At 40.2% G+C, this 24,870-nt stretch overlaps 1 protein-coding gene across 1 annotated transcript; it reads left to right on the top strand.

The window, feature by feature from the left end:
* The first annotated feature begins 511 nt into the window (after nt 1–511).
* On the top strand, nt 512–17,146 carry LOC134578407 (solute carrier family 22 member 6-B-like). Its single transcript, XM_063437407.1, has 10 exons — nt 512–1,015; nt 1,700–1,803; nt 5,649–5,803; nt 6,317–6,485; nt 6,952–7,075; nt 7,674–7,792; nt 7,928–8,142; nt 8,503–8,611; nt 9,515–9,715; nt 16,065–17,146. The coding sequence occupies exons 1-10, from the start codon at nt 647–649 to the stop codon at nt 16,150–16,152; spliced, it is 1,653 nt and encodes a 550-aa protein (XP_063293477.1). The 5' UTR covers nt 512–646; the 3' UTR covers nt 16,153–17,146.
* Nucleotides 17,147–24,870: the final 7,724 nt, after the last annotated feature.

Genomic DNA, 24,870 nt, shown 5'->3' with positions numbered 1-24,870 from the left:
GTCGGTGTGTTTTATTGGACCCCATTCCATAAAGAAATACCTTGTAGAGGGTGTTATTTTCTTACACACTAATTCACCACTCACTCCTCTACACTTTGTCATGATTCCGTAAAATAAAATAATAATTATTATCACGTAGAGAGGCTTAAGTAATTTTTTGAATTCATATAGCTACTCACTACTGAAGGCATTATATCATATTTACAGACAATCATATGGGGAATGTTAAGGATCAGCATTTTTAACAACAGTCTTATGGTTATCAGAGCCATATCTCCCGTGTATCTTGTCGCTTTGTCTATATGCAGTAGATGAGACCATAGGTCGCTCATGCATTTTGTAATGATGATCCTATATTATCAGCAAGCCGTGCACTTTACCCCTCTTGCAATATTTTTTTTTTTTACTCTTTGAGAAGTTAATGCTTCAATAATAAGTAAAACTTTGACAACATTCCTACTGCAGTCCCTTCACGCCTCCAAACCAAGTTCTATATACTAATGTGGGTCAAGAAGGTTAATTCTCACTCTGCAGCCAAGACATGCAACAAATGCTCTCCACTGGAAGGAAGAGCTATAATGGTTAAGAAAATTCAGCACTTCAACAAAGCTTTTAGATTGTGAACCGTGTTGGTCTCTTATTTACCATGGCTTTTCAGGAACTCCTGATGAAGGTTGGGGGTATGGGGCGTTTTCAGATAATACATGTTGTTCTGCTGTCCCTTCCTGTGTTCATGCTGGCTAGCCACAATCTTATTCAAAACTTCACGGCGGCCATCCCGAAACATCGATGTCGTATTAATGGTTCATGGGAAGAGGGCAATTTTACTGCAGATGGGCTACAAGCTTTCCTTCCAGTGGAACCATCAGGAGCACTCTCTAGTTGCCTAAGATACACCAGCCCCCAGTTTCACCTGCTGAATAGCAATTCTACAGGTAACATCAGTGATACAGAATCATGTGAAGATGGCTGGGTATATGATTACAGTGAGTTTTCTTCAACCATTATAACTAAGGTGAGAATTGTTTAGATGTGTTAATTGAAGTGTTCTATGTGTGTGTTTTTTAATTCTTAATCTCTTTCCTCTCTTTCTATTGGGGTTTTTATTCTTTCCTAATACGTCATCCTTTTTTTTGCGTGATTACTATATTTTATAACTACAAAAAATGCTGTTTTGAATTTTACCAGGCAGCTTAAAATCCCCAATTTTAGCAAACAAATATGGAGAGTTAGTTACACCATATGGCCATACATTGTTAAGCCCATCACTACATCACAGTACTCCAATATCGGTGGGGCCTAAGCTAGTTTTAGAGGTAAACATGCTAACTGTAACACGTACTGCTTAAACTGCTCCCAGAGCCTTCCCTGTGTTCAATTCCAAAGGGTCACCTGGAGTAAAGGGGCAGGGTTTACTCCCTCAAAGGGAATAACAGTAAGAAACTGACAGACAGAATTAATGTCTACAAATATACATACCTCTTGTTTCCCTCACACGATATCCTTCTTCTATACCTCTTCTAATCTCACTACAGCTCATTGAACTCACTCATCCTTTAATCTGTCAGGTTATCGCTCCTCTTCTATCTTTTGTTGGCTCTTGGTAGATATTGTTTTGTGGGCATTGCAGTCTACGGTTTTATTAATCTCTGATTTTTTTTTTCTCTGTATCCCTGGTTTAACTGTACTTTTATTTCAGTGGGACCTGGTCTGTACACAACGCAGAATGAGACAACTGGCTCAATCAATTTATATGGCGGGGGTTCTAGTTGGGTCCATTGTATTTGGGGGTCTCTCAGACAAGTAAGATTTTGCCAAATCCAAGAGAACACATAAAACTATGTTGGTATTCATTAAAAGCTTGTCAATCTGTGCAATGTGCTTGTTTTAATGATATTACTTTTCAAAATGACATAGGCAGTGATGAGCAATGAGAAACAAAAGACATGATTTATTTAAACAATTTTTGGCAAAATAGCTGTAAATGTCTAACCAAATGGGCCATGTATGAATATAAAATGGTATAAAGGTGATGAAAATAAACACACTCCACTGGATCAATAGGATAACTGTATAAAACTTTATTTAACATTTTTTACTGCTATGCTATCCAAATGGTTTGAATTTGTAATCAATTTCTTAAAAAAACTTTATATTTCAATGACAATTACAAGACCACCAACTTTATATTTCAATGACAATTACAAGACATTTACAAGACAATTACAAGACAACTTTATATTTCAATTATCATTACAAATATTCTCATTATAACAATAATAGTGTTAATGAGCTTCAAAGAAATAAAAACGATATTAAGTGACTCTAAACTGAATTAAAGGAAATTTAGTGTGAATTCACTTTGAATTTCAACTTGCAACCTAAAATATACAAAGTGAAAACAAAGCTCACTTGAATATTTTATTTAGATTTTGCAATGTTGGCCTTAAATTTGGAATTCTCTTTTTAAATTCCTTTCACTGAATTCCACACTTTATAACCCTGTTTATGAGAAAGTCCCTCTGTCACGATAGAAGCCAGTGAGAGACAACAATATTGCATGCAAGTCTTAAACAAACATTTCACTCACATGCTTTATGTTTCCCTTTCAGTCTTACTAAACCTATGTGTACCTGTTTTAGCCTCACCTGTATATCCTGGTTCAAGCCATAAAAAGCACTGTGCACAGGTTACACCTATTTTAAAGATATAACAGTCACACCTTCTTGCTGTGTAACAATGCAATATAAAAACTGTTGAATTTATCGACTAACAGGCAGTAACTTGTAATTATCTCATATCACAAAAAAATGCATAATTGAGCATTTGAGAAAATACAATAGTTCCCTTGGTGATTAGAAAATATTATCCATGTATCCAGTAGGGTTTAACTACCACTGATATAGTTATAGTTATGTTATTATGTATTGTGTGTGTCTGGTGTTTGCAAGAGACTGTTTCCAAAACTCTAGTAAGCAGATTTTCTCTATCCAAAACCAATGTGTTATCAGTTATAGATTAAAAAAAAAGATTTATAACAACTTTGATTACACCAATTAAAGTAGTGCAATTATATCTGGGTTTACCAAAACTTTTAGCACCCCTGAAACTGTTCAAAGTCTTACAGCATTTTAGACACAAAGACAAAGTCCCCCCCTCCCCCCCACTTAAAAAAAAATCATAAAGATGGACCTTTTATGAAATATTAATTTTAATGGTGTTTGAATTTCACTGAAATTCCAACCCAGTCAAGAGATATAATGAGACCAAGTAGGGACTACTTTGTCTCTGTATATTTCCTATACCGGACACTTCTAGGTACTGGGCAGAGCTACCGCTGTCTAGAAGTGTCAATCTCCCCCAGCTGTCACCAGTAACGGCTGCAGGGAATTGGCTCTGCAAAGGGCAGGTTCAGGTAAGTAAATCTCACTTTTACCTGTTATAGATTTTTGACATGAAGCAATTCTATACAAAAAGTGCAGGGCCGGGCACGGGTCTGCTGATTGGCTTAGATCGGTCAGCTGACCTTCTAAGTCAATCAGTAACTTCCCATTCAAAAAAGGTACATATCTTTTTTTCTGAATGGGGGTTTACTGATTAGGTGAATTAATTTAGAGTTTTGTGGACTTACAGATGTGGATGCTGGTGGAAAAAACTATTTTTTATTGTATAACCCTGTGAAACAGTTAAAGATGGATACATTGTCTCACAAAACTTTTACTGTTCCCTCACATCCCCACCTGTCACAAAAATTGCCAGTACTCACCTGTCCCGGGGCGACGGCAACACCCTTGAGGTCAGTCCATGGCCCTCATGGTGCCTTAGGCTCCTGCTCCCCGGTCGGCAGCCTCTGCACCTCGGTCCGCAGATAGGGAATATTCAGATTTTCAGCTGAAGTGCAGTTAAATAAAATACTTACATTTGGCAAGGCTTTGTCATTAGACTTGTCAGCAAGATAGTGGTCTCCATTGCACTGGGGAAAGCTATGCCATTGCAGTAGACAGTTTACTCTGGAAAATTAAAAGCCACAGACATAAACAATCCCCAGTTACGTTTTAATGTCCTTTTACAACTGTATTCAGTTGACTCTTATATTTATATTTGAACAGACGCATCATGTTTTAGAAACATACTTCATGGATGATGACGTCAACCATGCAATTAGAGAGGGATAGGTTACATAAAGATTAATTGTGTATTCTGGAAAACTAATGAGATTGAGGGGTTCTGGAGACATCATAATAAATTGTAAGATTTCAGATAGAGTGGTTTATACTGTAAATGTCTGCCCAATATGGATTTATCTTCCCATGATACATGGTCAGCAATTTCAGCTGTAATAATTAAAATGTTCCACTCAGGAATAACTCCCACCAATCTGAAGTACAGTGGGCCATGTATGTCTGGGTTCTGGCCCAGATAAAGGCCTGGAGACTGCACAAGCTCGTCATTACAGGAAATAACTGCATAGAACTGTTTCTACCTACTTACGTGACTCTTGTAATGAACTCCCATTATCGAATTTATTTTAGGATTGAGACCCCATTAAGGAAATCTTGTTTAAACCTTGTAGTAAGATTGTGTAACAAATAGTAGTGCCAGTCATTGACTATGGGGTTCGTATTCAGGGTCGGAATTACATCAAGAGCGCCTGTATGTAGACAATTATTAAAATCACTCACAAATCCATTCCACCTCCTTTTCAAAACTAAAAAAAAAAAAAACTTGATAAAAATGTGATTATCTATTTATGAATAAATTAAAGTTGTATACACACACAGACATATAGATTTTGTCTGTACAGTATATGTAGATTTTGTGTGTGTGTTGGTGTGTGTCTGTGTAAGTACATATGTCAGTGTATGTAGATGTCTGTGAATTTGTAGCAGTGTGAGTGTGTAGTAGTGTGTTTGCAACAGTGTAGTGTTTGTTAGTAAGTGTTGGTGTGGGAATTGATGTTTGTAACAGTGTGGATGTGGGTAGTAGTCTCTGTATAATGTATGTAACAGTGTATGTGTGTAACAGTGTGGGTAGTAGTCTGTATAATAGTGTGTGTAACAGTGTTTGTTTGTAAGTGTTAGTGTGGGAAGTGACGTGTGTAACAGTGTGGTGTGGGTAGTAGTCTGTATAATAGTGTGTGTAACAGTGTTTGTTTGTAAGTGTTGGTGTGGGGAGTGATGTGTGTAACAGTGTGGTGTGGGTAGTAGTCTGTATAATAGTGTGTGTAACAGTGTTTGTAAGTGTTGGTGTGGGAAGTGATGTGTGTAACAGTGTGGTGTGGGTAGTAGTCTGTATAATAGTGTGTTACAGTGTTTGTTTGTAAGTGTTGGTGTGGGAAGTGATGTGTGTAACAGTGGGGTGTGGGTAGTAGTCTGTATAATAGTGTGTGTAACAGTGTTTGTTTGTATATGTTTTTTCTTAAAAAAATGTGCCTTTTTGCATTTATAATCAAATTATACCCATAGCAAGTGGTGACGTTTAACTGTGTCTTTTTATGTTTTAAATATATATCATCCTTTAGCTATATGGTGGGATTTTTTTGTGTTTTTTTAAATCCCAGGATATCCTAGAAATCCACTATGTAAACAAATGCATAGATTACATTATACTTTGATTAATCACTGTTGTCTCTCCACGCACATATACAGGTTTGGACGTAGACCATTGAATATCTGGTCCCAATTACAGATGGCTGTTACTGGAGTGTGTTCAGCATTTGCCCCTAACTATATCCTTTATTGTGTTTTTCGCTTCTTGACGGGTGCCGCACTCTCTGGCGTAGTGCTCAACTCCTACTCGCTGAGTACGTTTTAATGTAATATAGCATTACTAACTCCATGACTATGTATAAAAAATTGTAGGATGATTATTGTGAGAAGTTGAAGTGTTTATAGAGAGCTTATATTAAGTAATACAATAAAGACATATTTTTTAGAGTGCATTTGGGGACCATAAACTGCCAAAATTGAATTTACTTAAATGACGTACGTCTCATGTTAGTTAAATGGATTTCTCAATACGATAGAGAAATAGTGATGGTTGGAAAGGCAAATTTTAAAGCAAAATTGAACTAGGAGTATAGAAAAAGAGGGAGAGAGTAAAGGAGAGACTAAAAGTCAGGAATTAATGAGCACAGAACAGATCCACGTGTTTAGTAAATTATTTAGTTTCCTATTTCATATGAAACGCACATTATTTATTTTTATGTCTATAGTATTAAATCACACACAGAGAAAAGATTAACATTTCTTATTGAAAATGTTAATAAATTAGTAAACCATTGCAGAAAATAAGATTTAATTATGTTTTTCTCCAGTTGTGGAATGGATCCCTACAGAATCTCGTGCAATCACGAGCACAGCCACTGGATACTGCTATACAATTGGTCAACTGGTCCTGGTGGGCTTGGCATACCTTATCCGGGATTGGCGTATGCTACAGCTAGCAGCTTCCCTTCCCTTTTTCATTTACTTTATATACTCATGGTATGAATTTATCTTTTTAAGTGCCACCACTGTTTTTATGTTACAAGTTGTTGTAAGTTTGTGGTATTCATACTACACCATTCAGCCCTTTAAAGTGTTTTTTAAAAATTTGCAACCACCAAATCTCAACAATTACCTAGGCCAGGGATAGGCAACCTTTAGCACTCCAGATGTTGTGAACTACATCTCCCTTGATGCTTTGCCAGCATTATGGCTGTACGAGCATTATTGGAGAACCGAAGGTTGCCTACTCCTGACCTAGAACATGCAGTTGATTATTTCGCATCATAATGTCATATCAAGGTCCATCCACAAAGACATTTGAAGTTACATATGTCCTTCGAATTACAAACGATATTAACTAGTGGACATAAATGTATAATATAATTTATCATGAACACAGCTAGATGATGGAATGAGGTATAATCAAACAGACTGTCTTGACATATGCTCTATTGTACTCTAGGTGGATCCCAGAGTCTGGCCGTTGGCTTGTACTCACTGGAAAATCTCAAAAAGCTATTAAAGAGCTGAAGAAGGTGGCCAGAATCAATGGATTTAAGGAAGAAGGTGAAAAGCTCACTGTAGAGGTATACATACTTTGCCAATGTCTTTCTTATTAATATGGAAGATATTTCTAAATTCGCAAAATATAACACTAACTTAAGCATTATCACATACAATGAAACTGTATCTGGTTTGTGTGAATTAAGCAAAAAAGATAGATTTGTCATCAGAAGGTCCAAGGACCTTCAAATCTTTGGGCAGTAATGGTAAGACAACGTAGATTGCAAAAAATAATATTATAAATCTGGTAAAATCTTTAGAATTTCTCATGCAGCTCACGTTATCAGATTTGTCCAAGATTTCATTATATTTATGATTCTTCCTCCGACAAAACAAGCTCCTCCAATGGAAGTTGCCTTTTTATAAAGATTCACTAATTCTTTGAATATATGTAACTACTGGAGTAGTTTTTCAAATGTGGGAGCACTTTATGCATGGACAGGATGTTCCACAAGATAAGATATAAAAAAAAGAAAATCATTCTTGAAATCCAATACCATTTAGTGAATAAATAACAGCATTTGTTGTAAAATGTCAAGGTTTTATTGGAAGCATAAAACATGTACTTTTTCAGTGTTCCTATATTTGCTAATGTATGAATTGTTTCTTTCTATCTTTTAGTATGTCACAGGCAACATGCAGAGAGAAATTAAAGCTGCACAAAAGACCACATATTCTGTTTTAGACCTGGTAAAGACTCCTGTAGTTAGAAGAATATCCTTCTGTATATCTTTCACCTGGTAGGTAGTAACCTAATATGACTCTTGGGGTATGAGACTCAGAAGCTATGTACTGCAAATTTCTATATGTATCTTTTTACAACTGAAGATTCCAGTAATATATTGTTCAACCTTTTTTCTCCTCCAACTTCTAAGGTTCTCCACTAGCTTCTCTTATTATGGACTGGCTATGGATCTGCAGAAATTTGGATTCAGTGTCTTCATCATGCAGATCATCTTTGGGGTTGTTGACATTCCAGCTAAATTTATTTCCTACTTTGTGATGACATATATTGGGCGTCGAGTCCTGCAAAGTGGTTCCATGGTTCTAGCAGGTGTTGCAATTTTGGTGAATATATTTGTACCTCCAGGTAAGTCTCTGTGTGATACTTGATTTAGTATAAACCCATTCTTCGTGCCCATATAGACAAAGCAATATAATAATATCTCAGTGAAGGGGTTCCCTATGTCCAGTTGTAGACATTTGTATTCACATGGAATCATTAACTCTAAAGTATGTATCCCAGGTCTAGATATGCTTGTTCACATCTAGATAATTAAACTACAGGTAGGTGTAAGTACTATAATGAAGACCAATGCTGAGGATCACAAAGAAGTTTTGGCACTGGTAATGTCTCTGGGTTTGCAAGAAACCCGAAAGGTAGAGTGTAGTATTAATCATTTCATAGCTGAATTTGTTGTCTCTTAATCATTGCATTTGTTTGTTCTAGAGTATCAAGCTGTGCGAACATCAATGGCAGTTTTTGGAAAGGGATGTCTGGCAGCATCATTCAATTGTCTGTTTCTGTACACTGGAGAAATGTACCCAACTGTCATAAGGTAAAAACTATTCTTCTAGATGGCCTGTCTAAGAGACAGTAGACATTCTTAGACATTGGGTAGCTTTCGTGTTAAGTTTCCATCTACTTTATGAGTGTGAACATCTGCATGTGAAATAGGAAGACTTATCAATACCGGCTGTTGGTTTCTTCATGTTAATGAAGAAACCAACCTTTTGTTAGGGGTACCTGCTGAGAGGTACACTCATCTTACATACAGATAGAACATCAAGGGCACACTATCCCATACATACAGATAGGAGGTCATGGCCACACTCTCCTATACATACAAATAGGAGGTAAAGGACACACTATCCTTTATAAACAGATAGGAGGTCATGGACATACTCTCCCATTCACACAGACAGGAAGTCATTGACACAACGTCCCATGCAAACAGATAGGAGGTCATGGACATCCCATCCCATACAAGCAGATAGGAGGCCATGGACACACTATCCCATACAAACAGATAGGAGGTCATGGACACTTTCCCACACAAACAGATAGGAGGTCCTAGACACACTATCCCATACATACATACATAGATAGGAGGTCATGGACAGGAAACATTTGTGCATTGCCTTTGTAATGGCAATGTCAATGTGACTAGATTTGGTATTTGTGTGCATTGTCATAGTAAGTACATATGTGAAAATTATCCGTGAGACCAGGGGCATTGCTAGGTGGCACAGTAAAATTGGCTGATTTGTGTGCTATTCAATACTCTGTCTCTTGTATGTTAAATTAATATAGCATTACTTAATTTCTAATTGTATAGCTGACATGATCAGTAGAAACAGATATTGGAATATCTGCCATTGTTAGTGATTTTTCTCTTCAAAGAGGATAACAAAAGAGGCAAATATTGTCATTAGTAAAGTTTTTATGTTTTCCTTGACAGACAGTCAGGAATGGGACTTGGCACCATGATGGCACGGCTTGGTGGAATTATTGCCCCACTTGTTCAAATGACTGCTGACTATTATCAACATCTTCCACTCATTATATATGGTTGTTCTCCTATCATTTCTGGCATTGCTGGCTGTTTCCTTCCAGAGACTCTCAGTGTCCCCCTTCCTGAAACAATAGAAGAAGTGGAAAGGTCAGTGATATCCTTGTGCTTTAATATAATAGAAGTCCATGTGAATTAAAGAAAAAAATTAAGTTATTTCACCTGATGTAGACCTGTTGAATGTTGGAAAACGTTCATCATCACATACCAACTTCCAGTGTACAGTAGGAAGCCTAATGTTTTTTTTAATGCTCTTATATGCAGAGTAGTGTTGTCGCGAACCCGAAATTTTCGGTTCGCGAACGCGAACTTCCTCAAATGTTCGCGAACTGGCGAACCGCGCGAACCGCCATTGACTTCAATGGGCAGGCGAATTTTAAAACCAACAGGGACTCTTTCTGGCCACAAAAGTGATGGAAAAGTTGTTTCAAGGGGACTAACACCTGGACTGTGGCATGCCGGAGGGGGATCCATGGCAAAACTCCCATGGAAAATTGCACAGTTGATGCAGAGTCTGCTTTTAATCCATAAAGGGCAGAAATCACCTAACATTGACACCTGTCCTCAAAGCCCCTGATACACACTGACACAGAGCAGAATAGAGACTGTTCCCCGTCCTCAGAGACCATGATACACACTGACACAGAGCAGAATAGAGACTGTTACCCCTACATAGGGTCACTTGGCAGATATGGCGGGGTCGTGGGAGGGGGAGGATGACTTTCACCTCTTCCCCTGTTACATTCCCGTTGTGCTGTGACATGACCCTTATACGCTGTGTAAAGCATACTATTTAATTTGATCAGCATGGCCACTTGAGTTTTTATAGTTTTCACGCTGCTTGTAGTTTATATATCGTTCACAAAAATCAAACAAACGATAAAGTAAACATGTAAGGATTCAGAATATTCTTTCAAACCCTTACACATTGTGTGTACGTATTTTTTGTCTTAAGTTTGTGGCTTTAAAGAGGTTTACGTTGTTTCTATGATGTGCATAACATGTTCTTGTAAATGTTTGTTAAATTTTTCCTGGAATTGTAATTTTTGAATCTGAATAAAGATAGTCAAATCCCTGATACACACTGACACAGAGCAGAATAGGGACTGTTCCCCCTACATAGGGTCACTTGGCAGATATGGATTGACACCTATCCTAATGATCCCTGATACACACTGACACAGAGCAGAATAGAGACTGTTCCCCCTACATAGGGTCACTTGGCAGATATGGATTGACACCTGTCCTCAAAACCCCTGATACACACTGACACAGAGCAGAATAGGGACTGTTCCCCCTACATAGGGTCACTTGGCAGATATGGATTGACACCTGTCCTCAAAACCCCTGATACACACTGACACAGAGCAGAATAGGGACTGTTCCCCCTACATAGGGTCACTTGGCAGATATGGATTGACACCTGTCCTCAAAGCCCCTGATACACACTGACACAGAGCAGAATAGAGACTGGTCCCTGTCCACAGAGACCATGATACACACTGACACAGAGCAGAATAGAGACTGTTCACCGTCCACAGAGACCATGATACACACTGACACAGAGCAGAATAGAGACTGTCCCCCCTACATAGGGTCACTTGGCAGGTATGGATTGACACCTGTCCTCAAAGCCCCTGATACACACTGACACAGAGCAGAATAGAGACTGTTCACCGTCCACAGAGACCATGATACACACTGACACAGAGCAGAATAGAGACTGTTCCCCGTCCACAGAGACCATGATACACACTGACACAGAGCAGAATAGGGACTGTTACCCCTACATAGGGTCACTTGGCAGGTATGGATTGACACCTGTCCTCAAAGCCCATGATACACACTGGGGGGAGCTACTGTCCTCCCCAACCCCTGCGCGGTGGGTGGGGGCCATAAATCACAATGGGGGGACCTACTGTCCTCCCCAGTGGCGTACATACCGGGGTCGCAGGGGTCGCGGCTGCGACCGGGCCCGGCCCACCAGGGGGCCCGGCCGCCCTGCGACCCAGGTATGTACCCACAGTGCCAGCCTCTTCTCCTGGGGGGCCCAAGAGCCGGCCACCTCAGGGCCCCCCGAGGCTGGCCCTGCTATCACCAGGCTGGCGGGCGCGCGAGGGAGCACTTTCCCCTGGGTGCTCCCTCTTCAGCTCCCTCGCGCACCGCACTGAAACCGGAGCCGGAAGATGACGTCATCTTCCGGCTCCGGCATCAGTACGCGGCGCGCGAGGGAGCTGAAGAGGGAGCACCCAGGGGAAAGTGCTCCCTCGCGCGCCAGCAGGACAAGCCAGCCGGGTGACACCACTTGACCCCAGGGAATCCCCTCAGCTCTCCCACAGGTAAGGAGGCTGGGGGGATTAAATAAAAAAAACAACAACAAAAATAAACGTGTGTGAGTGTATGTTAGTGAGTGTATCTTAGTGTGAGTGTATCTTAGTGTGAGTGTGTTAGTGTTAGTATGAGTGTGTTAGTGTTAGTGTGAGTGTATCTTAGTGTGAGTGTATCTTAGTGTGAGTGTATCTTAGTGTGAGTGTATCTTAGTGTGAGTGTATCTTAGTGTGAGTGTATCTTAGTGTGAGTGTATGTGTGTGAGTGTGTTAGTGTATGTTAGTGAGTGTATGTGAGTGAGTGTGTGTGTTAGTGAGTGAGTGTGTGTGTGTGTGTGTTAGTGAGTGAGTGTGTGTGTGTTAGTGAGTGTGTGTGTCTTAGTGTTAGAGTGTGTGTTAGTATTAGAGTGTGTGTGTTAGTGTGTGTGTGTGTGTGTGTTAGAGTGTGCGTGTGTTAGAGTGTGCGTGTTAGAGTGTGTGTCTGTGTGCGTCTGTTAGTGAGTGTGTATGTATGTTTGTCACTGAGTGTGTGTCTGTCAGTTAATGTGTGCGTGTGTGTCTTAAGCACTTACCTTTCTCCAGCCCCGGGCTCCCTTGGCGCTGGGGATCTCTCCGCCCCGATCCGCCTCTCAGCTCCGAATGCGCATTCGTGGCAAGAGCCACGCGCGCATTCAAACCGCCCATAGGAAAGCATTTCCTATGGACGTTCAGCGTCTTCTCACTGTGATTTTCACAGTGAGAATCGCAGAAAATCCTCTAGCGGCTGTCAATGAGACAGCCTCTAGAGGCTGGATTAACCCTCAGTGAAACATAGCAGTTTCTCTGAAACTGCTTTTTTCAGCTGCAGGGTTAAAACTAGAGAGACCTGGCACCCAGACCACTTCATTGAGCTGATGTGATCTGGGTGTCTGTAGTGGTCCTTTAAGTGTATGTTTTTATGCATGCACTGGCGTACATACCGTGGTCGCAGGGGTCGCAGCCCTGCGACCAGGTGCCCGCCGCCATGTGTTGCGGACCCAGCCCGCGCAGAGTAAGCGCGCGCGAGAGGGGGGCCCACGGATCAGTTTTCGCACCGGGGCCCCATGGGTTGTGTGTACGCCACTGGTCCTCCCCCCCTCGGCCCCCACCCCTGCGCGGTGGGTGGGGGCCATAAATCACAATGGGGGGACCTACTTACACTAGAAACCTTTTTTCTTTGTAAAAGCACGCTATAGAGACACCAGATATGATTGGCAACTGTCAAAGCACGCTGGCACAGGTCTGCAGAGCACACGCTGAAGGAAGGACTGACAGAGCCGCTTGAAGGACACTGACTGGCTGCTATTAGCTTACACTAGAAACCTTTTTTCTTTGTAAAAGCACGCTAAAGAGACACCAGATATGATTGGCAATGTGCACTTGAACAGTTCTGCAGAGCACACACTGTAGGCCTTACACACCCGCTTGAAGACAAGTAACTGCTATTCAATCTATAACAGTGAAAAATAAATTTTGGTTTTAAAAGCACGCTACAGAGACACCAGATATGATTGGCAATGTGCACTGGAACAGTTCTGGAGAGCACACGCTGAAGGAAGGACTGACAGAGCCGCTTGAAGGACACTGACTGGCTGCTATTAGCTTACACTAGAAACCTTTTTTCTTTGTAAAAGCACGCTATAGAGACACCAGATATGATTGGCAACTGTCAAAGCACGCTGGCACAGGTCTGCAGAGCACACGCTGAAGGAAGGACTGACAGAGCCGCTTGAAGGACACTGACTGGCTGCTGTTAGCTTACACTAGAAACCTTTTTTCTTTGTAAAAGCACGCTATAGAGACACCAGCTATGATTGGCAATGTGCACTTGAACAGTTCTGCAGAGCACACACTGTAGGCCTGACACACCCGCTTGAAGACAAGTAACTGCTATTCAATCTATAACAGTGAAAAATAAATTTTGGTTTTAAAAGCACGCTATAGAGACACCAGATATGATTGGCAATGTGCACTTGAACAGTTCTGCAGAGCACACACTGTAGGCCTGACACACCCGCTTGAAGACAAGTAACTGCTATTCAATCTATAACAGTGAAAAATAAATTTTGGTTTTAAAAGCACGCTATAGAGACACCAGATATGATTGGCAATGTGCACTGGAACAGTTATGCAGAGCACACGCTGAAGGAAGGACTGACAGAGCCGCTTGAAGGACACTGACTGGCTGCTATTAGCTTACACTAGAAACCTTTTTTCTTTGTAAAAGCACGCTATAGAGACACCAGATATGATTAGCAACTGTCAAAGCACGCTGGCACAGGTCTGCAGAGCACACGCTGAAGGAAGGACTGACAGAGCCGCTTGAAGGACACTGACTGGCTGCTATTAGCTTACACTAGAAACCTTTTTTCTTTGTAAAAGCACGCTAAAGAGACACCAGATATGATTGGCAACTGTCAAAGCACGCTGGCACAGGTCTGCAGAGCACACGCTGAAGTAGGCCTGACACCCAGACGCTTGCAGACAACTAACTGCTCTTCTATTACAGTGAAAAAAAATTATTTATTTTAAATGTAAAGCTTAACCTATTGTTAAAACAGATATGAGTGGTGGCACTGACTGTGCAAATGGGCAAGGCATCCAACCTGACATAGAAGCTGGCAGGCAGGCAACTGCTCTTCTATTACAGTGAAAAAAAAATATTTCTTTTAAATGTAAAGCTTAACCTATTGTTAAAACAGATATGAGTGGTGGCACTGACTGTGCAAATGGGCAAGGCATCCAACCTGACACAGAAGCTGGCAGGCAGGCAACTGCTCTTCTATTACAGTGAAAAAAAATTATTTCTTTTAAATGTAAAGCTTAACCTATTGTTAAAACAGATATGAGTGGTGGCACTGGGCAAGTAGGCACAGTATCCAATGTGAACCTCACACAGAAGCTGGCAGGCAGGCACCTGCAATTACATTACACAGGAAAAAAAAAAAAAGCAGCCTGATGTTATAGCCCTAAAAAGGGCTTTTTGGGGTGCTGTCCTTACAGCAGAGATCAGATGAGTCCTTCAGGATTGTAGTGGACACTGAATACCCTAGCCTAGCTATCAATTTCCCTATCTAATCAGCAGCAGCTAAACTTTCCCTCCTCTCACTAAGCATGCAGCTTCAGAATGAATCGAAAATGGATGCTGGGAGGGAGGTTGGAGGGTGTGGAAGGGAGGGAGTGCTGCTGATTGGCTGGAATGTGTCTGCTGACCGAGAGGCACAGGGTAAAAGTTTGCCCAATGATGAGGAATAGGGGGCGGATCGAACTGCGCATGTGTCCGCCCGCCGCGGCGAACGCGAACACGCTAAGTTCGCCGGGAACTGTTCGCCGGCGGACAGTTCGGTACATCACTAATGCAGAGCATTAAATTAATTGAGAAAAAAAATAATGTTTATACCATAGTATATATTTAATGGACTCGTTAGATCTTTCTATATGAGTCCTATAATTATTATGAATAAGTAACACCAAATGGAATAGGTCATAGTAACAGAATAAACACAATTATACTAGTCCAGCCATCTAGAAGTGCCTAATAATACAAGTACATGGAAATAACGTTCACAATATCACAAACTGGTTTTTATTTTGCCAATTTGAAAAACTGTTTCTTTCGAAGGAACCCTTTTTTTTTCGGGGTATTCACTTCTTTCTTTGTCTTGGGTGTATTGAATGAAACAAATACATATAGTCCCATAACTACTAATACTACACCATGCGAATCATTAAAATGCTCACTATAACTGAGCAATTTAACCTTTATACTATAAAAAATCTGTTCTGATAGCTCGGCTTTTACTAGAGTGCAGTACCATCCACACCACCATCTTTTCCAGACAGATATCCAATAGAATGTATAATGTAACTCCAACTTGACAGTTCCTCTATAAACCAAATAAGTATTCAGAACTTTATTCCTAATGTCTTCTATTAGTCCATGTAATTCATTACGTTATGCCATATAACTGTCCACACCCACGTATTGCTTTATATAACGTCTCATTATCACGATCTTTTTGTTCCGTATAATGTTTCCTCTATTGCTTTACATAACTGCTGAATTAGAGTTTTTTTTTTCTTTTACACTGTAGATCTGGTAAATGGAATAAGAGTGCCACTCCCAGCGAGAAGAAGAGTTTAAAAACCACAGAGTTGGATAAATTACAAGTTGAAGTTTAAGCTTGTGGTATACTATGCCAAAACTAGCTATGGCATATAGAAGGTCCACATCATAATAATATGCAGAGTACTTGTTTGCCCTGATATCCAACAATATCTTTGCCTGTGAAAAGACTAAATGAAGACATGCATCGGGGACTGCATATCAGGACATATTGTGAGTGCACGTTGATGGATCTACGTGCCAATCATCCTGAAATTCCTTGTCACCAATATTAATTTGTGTATCCAAGCTAAGACTCTTCCACTCCCACTTGTTCTTCTCTGGACATTTTATAAACCGGACCCAGCAAGATCAGAAACAAAGAAATCTACTGTCTAGAACGGTGCTTGCTTCTGAGGACTCGGTCTCTCTTCCTTGACTGCACTACATATACAAAGTCTATGAGCTAACACTTTTTACTCTCATTTGTACTCTTAGTCACTGAGGAACTGAGCACCAAAAATGATGAAGAAGAGAGATCTGTGACTTTAGAGGTGATGATCTTGTTTTTAGCTATGTTAGAGCACTATAACTTTCTTATTTATGCCAATGGCTCCGCACAGGGGCAGTCTTTTGCTTTGCACAATGATGGCAGATGGCAAATCAGTCTCCTTTGGCAGTTTATGGTGGTACTATTGACCACCAACAGTCTCCAGTAATTCACTCCAATGGTTGAGCTAAATGTTCTCCACCAGTCTGTACTAAACCAAATGCTGACAGAACATTAAGTAAATTGTAACTCAGCAACAAATAGAGATCTACCCCTTGGGTACCAATGTTTTATACATTTAACATTTGATCCAAAAAAAATACTGTAATACAGTGTAGAATATAATAAAGATATCAAAAGCAGACCTTTCCTACATCTGAAAAATGGTTACATAATATCCATGTCTCAAGGTGAGACTTGTGCTGCCCAAGCCATCTGCATAGAGCTCTGTGTAGCTCTGTTAAATGTAAGTTTACACCTTTGTCAATTGTTCATACTATATATATATATATATATATATATATATATATATATATATATATATATATTATTTATGAATTTACAGAATGTTTCTCTCTTACTGTGGAGTAATATTTTGGAACAAACCTGTACTGCTTTCTCATGTACAAGTGTGTAGCCAATCAAAAGAGGCAATTATTTCTCACAAATATTGATATACACCCTTTCATATCATGTGTCATAATTAAGACATTTTGAAAATGTAACTTATCTCTCTCTTTCCAACCTATGAGGATTTAAAATATCTATGCATAAAAATAAACATACAATAAAGACAACGAGCATACATAAACATTATTTTAGTAGTCATACCTATCATTAATATTGACAGTATGTACAAATGTGTTTAGTGTACAATAATTAGTGTCTGACTGAGTGATTGTGTCATATACCAATCATTTGAGGACCTTTTTATTCTAGTATTGTGTACCAGCAGTGACATGCACACCCTATTACACTTGCACTGTGTGCCATAACAAATGGTTATCTGAATACAAACCGTGTTTTGTCACTGTTGACTTCATCAGGAATATGTCCAACCTGGAAAGAGCTCCTCTTATGTGTTCAAAAGTTTGCATCCACTTGGAGAATTGGTAAAATATGGACCATTTTTTTTAAGAAAACATGAGTGAGCAGGCAAAACACATTTATTTTATTTTTTATGGGATTCATATTCAACTGTAGATTATAACAGAATGGCACAATCATAAAACAAAACATGGCATCAAAGAAAAAAATTACATAACCCCAGTTCAAAAGTCTGCATACCCTTAGTTCTTAATACTGTGTATTTGTTTAGCATCAATGACAGCATGCAGTCTTGTGTAATAGTTGTCTGAGGCCCCTAATCTTGCAGTTGGTATAGCTGCCCATTCGTCTTGGCAAAATGCCTCCAGGTGATAGTTACATAGCTGAAAAGAGACTTGCTTCCATCAAGTTCAGCCTTCCTCACATTTGTTTTTTGCTGTTGATCCAAAAGAAAGCAAAAAAACAAACAGTTTGAAGCACTTCCAATTTTGCAACAAACTAGAAAAAAAAATCCTTCTTGTTCCCAGAGTGGCAGTCAGATTAATCTTGTCCCCAGAGTGGCAGTCAGATTGGATCAAGAAGCTACATTGAAAGATTTTATCCTTGAATATTCTGTTTTTGCAAGTATGCATCTAGTTGCGGTTTGAAAATCTGTACGGACTCTGATAAAACCACTTCTTCAAGCAAGGAATTCCACATCCTTATTGTACTTACAGTTAAAAAACATTTGCCTTAAACAAAATTTTCTTTCTTCCAGTCTAAAGGCATGACCTCATGTCCTATGTAAAGTCCGGTTTATGAATAGATTTCCAGATAATGGTTTGTACTAGTGTCAGGGATCTTACCTGGAGTGGGAGTCCGGCAGGCAGAGTTAAGGCACCCTTTGCAATTCGGCACAGACCGAGGGGACTCAGGACAGAAATCCCCAAGGGTGTGACACAGTGCACTGGGGCTGAAATAACCAGTGCTTCCTGGAACGCAGTACAGACAAGGGAAATCCAGAAGAGTAGTCGGTAACAGAATCAGAAGTCAGGGCTGGCGGCAATCAGGCGAAAACAGTAGACGAGCAGGAGATCAAAACCAGGAGTCAGATAAACAACAGTGAAACCAAACGAGAACCAGACTTGCGGGGTTTAAATAGGAACACTCAGCCAATAATCATGGAATCAGGAACAGGTGTGCAAATCCCAGGCAAACAGGCTCAGACCACAGGACACCAAGAACATGCAGAAACAGTCAAAGATGCGTGGAGCCCAATGTAAGGATACTGACTGGGATGCAGGAGACCCAGGTCCAATCCCAGCCAGACCCAAATACACAATATTGTGTAAAGCACAATGGTGATCCTGACAACTAGCCCGAATATATTTGTATAATGTTATCATATCCCCTCTGAGGTGCCATTTTTCCAAACTAAAGAGACTTACATTTTTTAACCTTTCTTCGTAACTAAAATGCTCCATTCCTAACAATTCCCAAATCCTTCTCATGTGTGGTTATCCCTCGTTCACTACCATTTAGGGTGTAAATTGCTTGTGCATTCTTAACCCCGAATATGTCTCGAAAAGTTCACGGGGGCCAAAGGTGCTCTGGACCTTAATGTGTCAAAATAAATAGAGTCTTCCTCAAACAAATCCTTAAATCTTCATTGACCATCACCCGAAAAAGAGCAGTAAATTTTGATTGGATGACTCAAGACAAGGTGCTGCAGCAACTAAAGAAAGTTAATGTAAACAAAAGCCTTACAGTATTAACCCATGAGTACTTAAGGAGCTAAGTGTCGAAATAAGTTAACATCTGTTAACAGGTGTGGTTTCTATATTCTAAAAGTGTTCAAAATCTTTGCTTGGAAATTATAGACCTATGAGTTTAACCTCTCTGCCTGGGAAAGTATTTAAAGGGTCATTCAGGGATTATATTCAGGAATTCATTGAGAAGAATATCGCTATCAGCAAAACTCATCATGGTTTCATGAAACATAGGTCATGTCAAACGCACTTCATTGCATTCTATGATGTAGTAAGTAGAAGTATAAATCAGGGTGTTGTAGTGGATGTGATCTATTTGGTTCCACACAATAGGTTAGTGTTCAAACTGAAAGAAATTAGTGTAGATGAAGTTTCTTGTTCTTGGGTATTTCTTGTTCTTAAAGACAAAGTACAGAGTTGAAATTAATGGTACATTTTCAAACTGGACAAAAATGGTAAGTGTTGTCCCTCAGGGTTCTGTTCTGGGGCTACTTCTATGTAACATATTTATAAATTAAATTGAAATAAACACTGAAAGTCATGTTTCAGTGATTGCAGATAACACAAAACTATGTAATACAATTATCATGTATAAAAAGGGGCAATAATTCTCAGGATGAAAATATAATTTTGGCTCTTTATAAATCAATGGTAAGAACACACCTTGATGTGATGCTGTGTAATTTTGGGCACCTGTTCTAAAGAAGGATATTATGGCATTAGAAAACATGCAGAGGTGGGCTACAAAATTATTAAAAGGAATGGATCATTTTAGTTATGAAGGAAGGGAAACAAATTTGAATCTGTTAAGTTTTGAAAATTGGTGTCTCAAGATCACGCATTTAGACAGGAAGAAAGGAGATTTAGTCTAAGGCAAAATAAAGTTTATTTTACAGTAAGAACAGTAAGGATTTATGTACCTGAATAGGTGGTTTTATCAGAGTCTGTACAGATGTTTAAACAGCAATTTTATGAATAATATACAGGGATATAATTTTTAATTTGTGGGGTAATAGCTTTTTGATCCAAGTAAAGATCTGACTGCCATTCTTGGGTGAATAATGATTTTTTTCATAGTTTGTTGAACTGTTTTTATGCCTTCATTTGGATCAACAACAAAAACAGATGTGAGAAAGGCTAAACTTGATGGACGCATGTCTATTATGCATTCCTCAAAAAGTGGAGACAGAGAAGATGAATCTGCCTTGTAAAGTTTAATTTAATAGTGTATTTTTACCCAAATCTTTAAAGAATTGACCATGGTTGGAAATTGCGTACATAAAAAAGGACAACACATTCTAGAAAATCATTAAAAAAAAAACGAGGACGGTCGATGGGAAAAAGATCACACTCTAAATCCATTAATCTGTGATGCCCGAAAGGAGAATGCCAAGCCTGTATTTGTGCAAGCCATATGACCTTTGTATTTTTTAATGTTTATCTTGATTGTTTGTCTTTTATAAGTTTATAACTGTCAATTAAAAACAATCAAACATGCATAAGGCTAGGTGATACAACCATAGTACAGACATAGTACCATTAAAGAATATGAGTATGAACATGCATAAATGCAGAACTCATTTGCGTCCCTACCTGCACTTATATTTCCTGTCTGATTCTTGCTTTCCCTCCCATGGCCACAAGAGCGCTGAGTGTCTGTCTGTCTGCAGAGCAGGCCAGCCACTTCCCCTTCCCTCCTGCTCGCAATGCCAGAGGAGTGTCTGGCCTGCTTAAGCAGAGAAGAGCTGGAACTGAAGGACAGGCAGCTCATCTTAAGGTAGGGGAAGAGGGGTTGGGGGACCTTCCTGTGTAGTGTGTTAAATTGGGGAGGGAACTGTATTAATTTGAAGGAGGGAGGGTGCCAGTGTGTTAATTTGGGGGAGGGAGGGGGAAGTGTATTAATTTGTAGGAAGGAGGGGGCAGTGTATTAATTTGGGGGAGGAAGAGGGCCCCTGTATTAATCTGAGGGAGAGGTCCAGTATATTATAAATGGCACTATGGCTCTCTATAATCAACCTATGGCACAAGTGTAAAATGCAGGCTTTATTTCCTCTTCCTTTAATATCACGAACGGTACAAGACAAGGGTGTCCCCTGACCGCGCTTTTGTTTATATTGTCTTTAGAACCTCTAGCCTAGAAAATCTGATAAAATAGAGGCATAAATGGCATACAGATGGAAGGCAAAGAGTATTGCCTTTCCATGATATGATATCAAATGATATCCTACATACAGTAAGTGTTCCATCCATCTCTGTGCCTAATTTACTTGAAGTCCAATCGCAATATAGTAATATAGTATATAGCTACATAGTTACATAGCTGAACAGAAGAAAAACATAAGCTTTACCAGTTAGATTAAATGTATCAAAAATACAAGATTTACAGAAGTTGTACGATTTTGACTGGAGACACACATATATTACTTATTTGGGAGTGAAAATAGCCTCATCTTTGGACAAAATTTGAAAGTTAAATTACTCTCCATTGGTACAGAAAAGATCTAGCTAAATGGAAATCAATGAAATTATCATGGTTGGGTAAAATCAGTGCACTGAAGATGGTGCTACTCCCAAAGATTCTTTATATTTTTTAGATGTTACCAGTCAAAATCCTAGTAAACTTCTGTAAAAAACTACAGACAGTGGGTTATTAGTTTGTATGGGATAAATGTAAATCTAGAGTTTCCTTGGCACTATTACAAAGATTGGCGAAGAGAGGAGGAGTGGGAATGCCACATTTTTCGGCCTACTATCCTGCTTCTATTTTTGAATCAGCAGTAAAGATGCACACTTCTAGCGACACATTACAGTGGGTAGGTATGCAAAGGGGAAAAGCCCCAGAGAGCTCATTGGTAGATGCTCTATGGACACCTAAATCATTGAGAAATCAATTATATTTCTCATTACCAACTACAGAACTGACATTCCATATCTGGGATAAAATTAGGAAAACCATAGGGATAATACAAAATTTCCACCCACGAGCCCCGATTTCAGCTCTAGGGGCAGCCTCACCAAGGCTTTCATTGAAGGCTTGGGGTAAATTTGGAATACACCACATAAGTGATATTTTTAATGGAGTTAAAACTTCACCTTTCCCAACGATTCAATAAAAGTATGCTATACCAAACTCATATATTTTCCAATATTTGCAATTGAAGAGTATTATTTCGACTCATGTCCTACATCATTCAGAATTAGCCTCCTTCAACCTCTCTTCATTAAAGTCTTTTGAAGACATTTTTAATCATTGTAGGTTCACCCCACTTAAGACAAAGACATTGTCTCTATGTTATAGAGCCATACTGGAAAATATACCAGAGAAACTATTTAGTTTTATGACACAATGGAGGGAGGAATAGGACCAGGCACCAATATGGAATCAATGGATTGAGTCATTGAATGTGCTAAAGGGTCTTCTTGTTATTCACATATTGAGGCACATAAAAAACTAGTCTATAGGGCGGAGCCTGACAAGCAAGCGAGTAAGACGTGCTCTGCTTGAGCTCTGTCAGGATCGGGACAGGGATCCAACACGCAGAGTACAAACAGGTGGTAGGTACGTATACCGGACCTTAGAATGGCCGGACTTAACGTAAGGAGTAAGTAGAGAATGGTCTAGGAACAAGCCGAGGTCGAGGGAACGAGAGGACAGGTAAGCGAGAGACAAGCCGAGTCAAAGGGTAACAGAGATAAACAGGGTAGAACAAACAAGCCGGGTCAGAACCAAAGAGACAACTAGAATACAAGAGCACTGAGTGACTAGACAGGCTAGAACCACGACAGGGCAATGAGCAGATGCCGAAAGCCTTACTTTATACCTTGATTCTAGAGGGTAATCACGCCCCCGACGAGTCCTGATTAGTGCTCGGGACTTGACTGACAGGTCGACCCGGGTTGGCGTCATGACGTCGACTACTGAGCGTCGCGTCATATAAGGAAGTGGATCCCTCGCGGTCGGCTTGTAAATGGCTTGTCATGACGTCGACTACTGAGCGTCGCGTCATATAAGGAAGTGGATCCCTCGCGGTCGGCTTGTAAATGGCCGAGAGAACCGCGAGGAACGGAAGAAACAACCCCTCTGGGAGGATAAACGTCTAAGTCTCTCACCTCCTCTGAGGTAGAGACTACAGGTACCCTGACAGTACCCCCCCTCTCAGAAACGCCCACCGGGCGGAAGTAACCGGGACGAGATGGAAAACGGGAGTGAAAAGCCCTGCGGAGGCGAGGAGCATGTACATCCTCCTGAGGTACCCAAGTCCTCTCCTCAGGACCATATCCCTTCCAGTCAATAAGATATTGTAACTTCCCCCGGGAGATTCGAGAATCGATGATGGAGTTGATTTCATACTCCTCCTGACCCTCAACCTGAACAGAGCGAGGAGGGGATATAGTGGAGGAAAATCTGTTACAGACTAGCGGTTTCAGTAAAGAAACATGAAAGGAGTTAGGAATGCGTAAGGCAGCTGGAAGAGCTAGGCGATACGCAACTGTGTTAATTCGAGTCAGAACCCTGTAAGGGCCAATGTAACGAGGAGCGAATTTCATAGAAGGAACCTTCAAACGAATGTTTCTAGTACTCAACCATACCCTATCACCTGGAACAAAAACCGGAGCCGCCCTTCTGTGCTTATCAGCGTGTTTCTTGAACAACATGGAATTATGTAGGAGAATTTGTCGAGTCTGATCCCACAACTTCCTCTAATTGGCAACATGAACATCAACCGACGGTACCCCTTGAGAAGGAGAAACCGAGGGAAGAATGGAAGGATGAAAGCCATAATTCATGAAGAAGGGACTGGAACGAGTAGAATCACAAACAAGATTATTGTGTGCAAACTCCGCCCAAGGAATCAAACCGACCCAATCGTCCTGGTGTTCAGAAACAAAACAACGCAAATATTGTTCAATCTTTTGATTGGTACGTTCAGCAGCTCCGTTAGACTGAGGGTGATAGGCAGAAGAAAAATTAAATTTGATGCCTAGTTGAGAACAGAAGGATCTCCAAAAACGCGAAACAAATTGGGAACCTCTATCGGAAACAATTTCGGAAGGTATCCCATGTAAGCGAAAAATCTCTCTCGCGAATATCTCCGCCAATTCAGGAGAAGTCGGGAGTTTAGTTAAGGGCACGAAATGAGCCATCTTAGTAAACCTATCAACCACCGTGAGGATCACAGTCTGTTTTTTAGAAACAGGCAAATCTACAATGAAGTCCATAGCCAAACAGGACCATGGTCTCTCTGGAATGTTCAAGGGATGTAACAACCCACATGGAAGCGTATGAGGTTGCTTAGTCTTCATACAGACCTCACATGCTCCGATGAAATCCCTAATATCCTTCCGTATAGAAGGCCACCAGAAATCTTTAGAGATCAAGGAACATGTCTTGCGAATACCCGGATGCCCAGCCGCCTTACTGTTGTGAAAACACTGTAAGAGTTCCAGTT

The sequence above is a fragment of the Pelobates fuscus genome, chromosome 12 (assembly GCF_036172605.1).
Source record: "Pelobates fuscus isolate aPelFus1 chromosome 12, aPelFus1.pri, whole genome shotgun sequence".
Taxonomy (NCBI): Eukaryota; Metazoa; Chordata; class Amphibia; order Anura; family Pelobatidae; genus Pelobates; species Pelobates fuscus.
The sequence above is the reverse complement of the archived record's forward strand: the minus strand, read 5'-3'. Positions and strand labels throughout refer to the sequence as shown.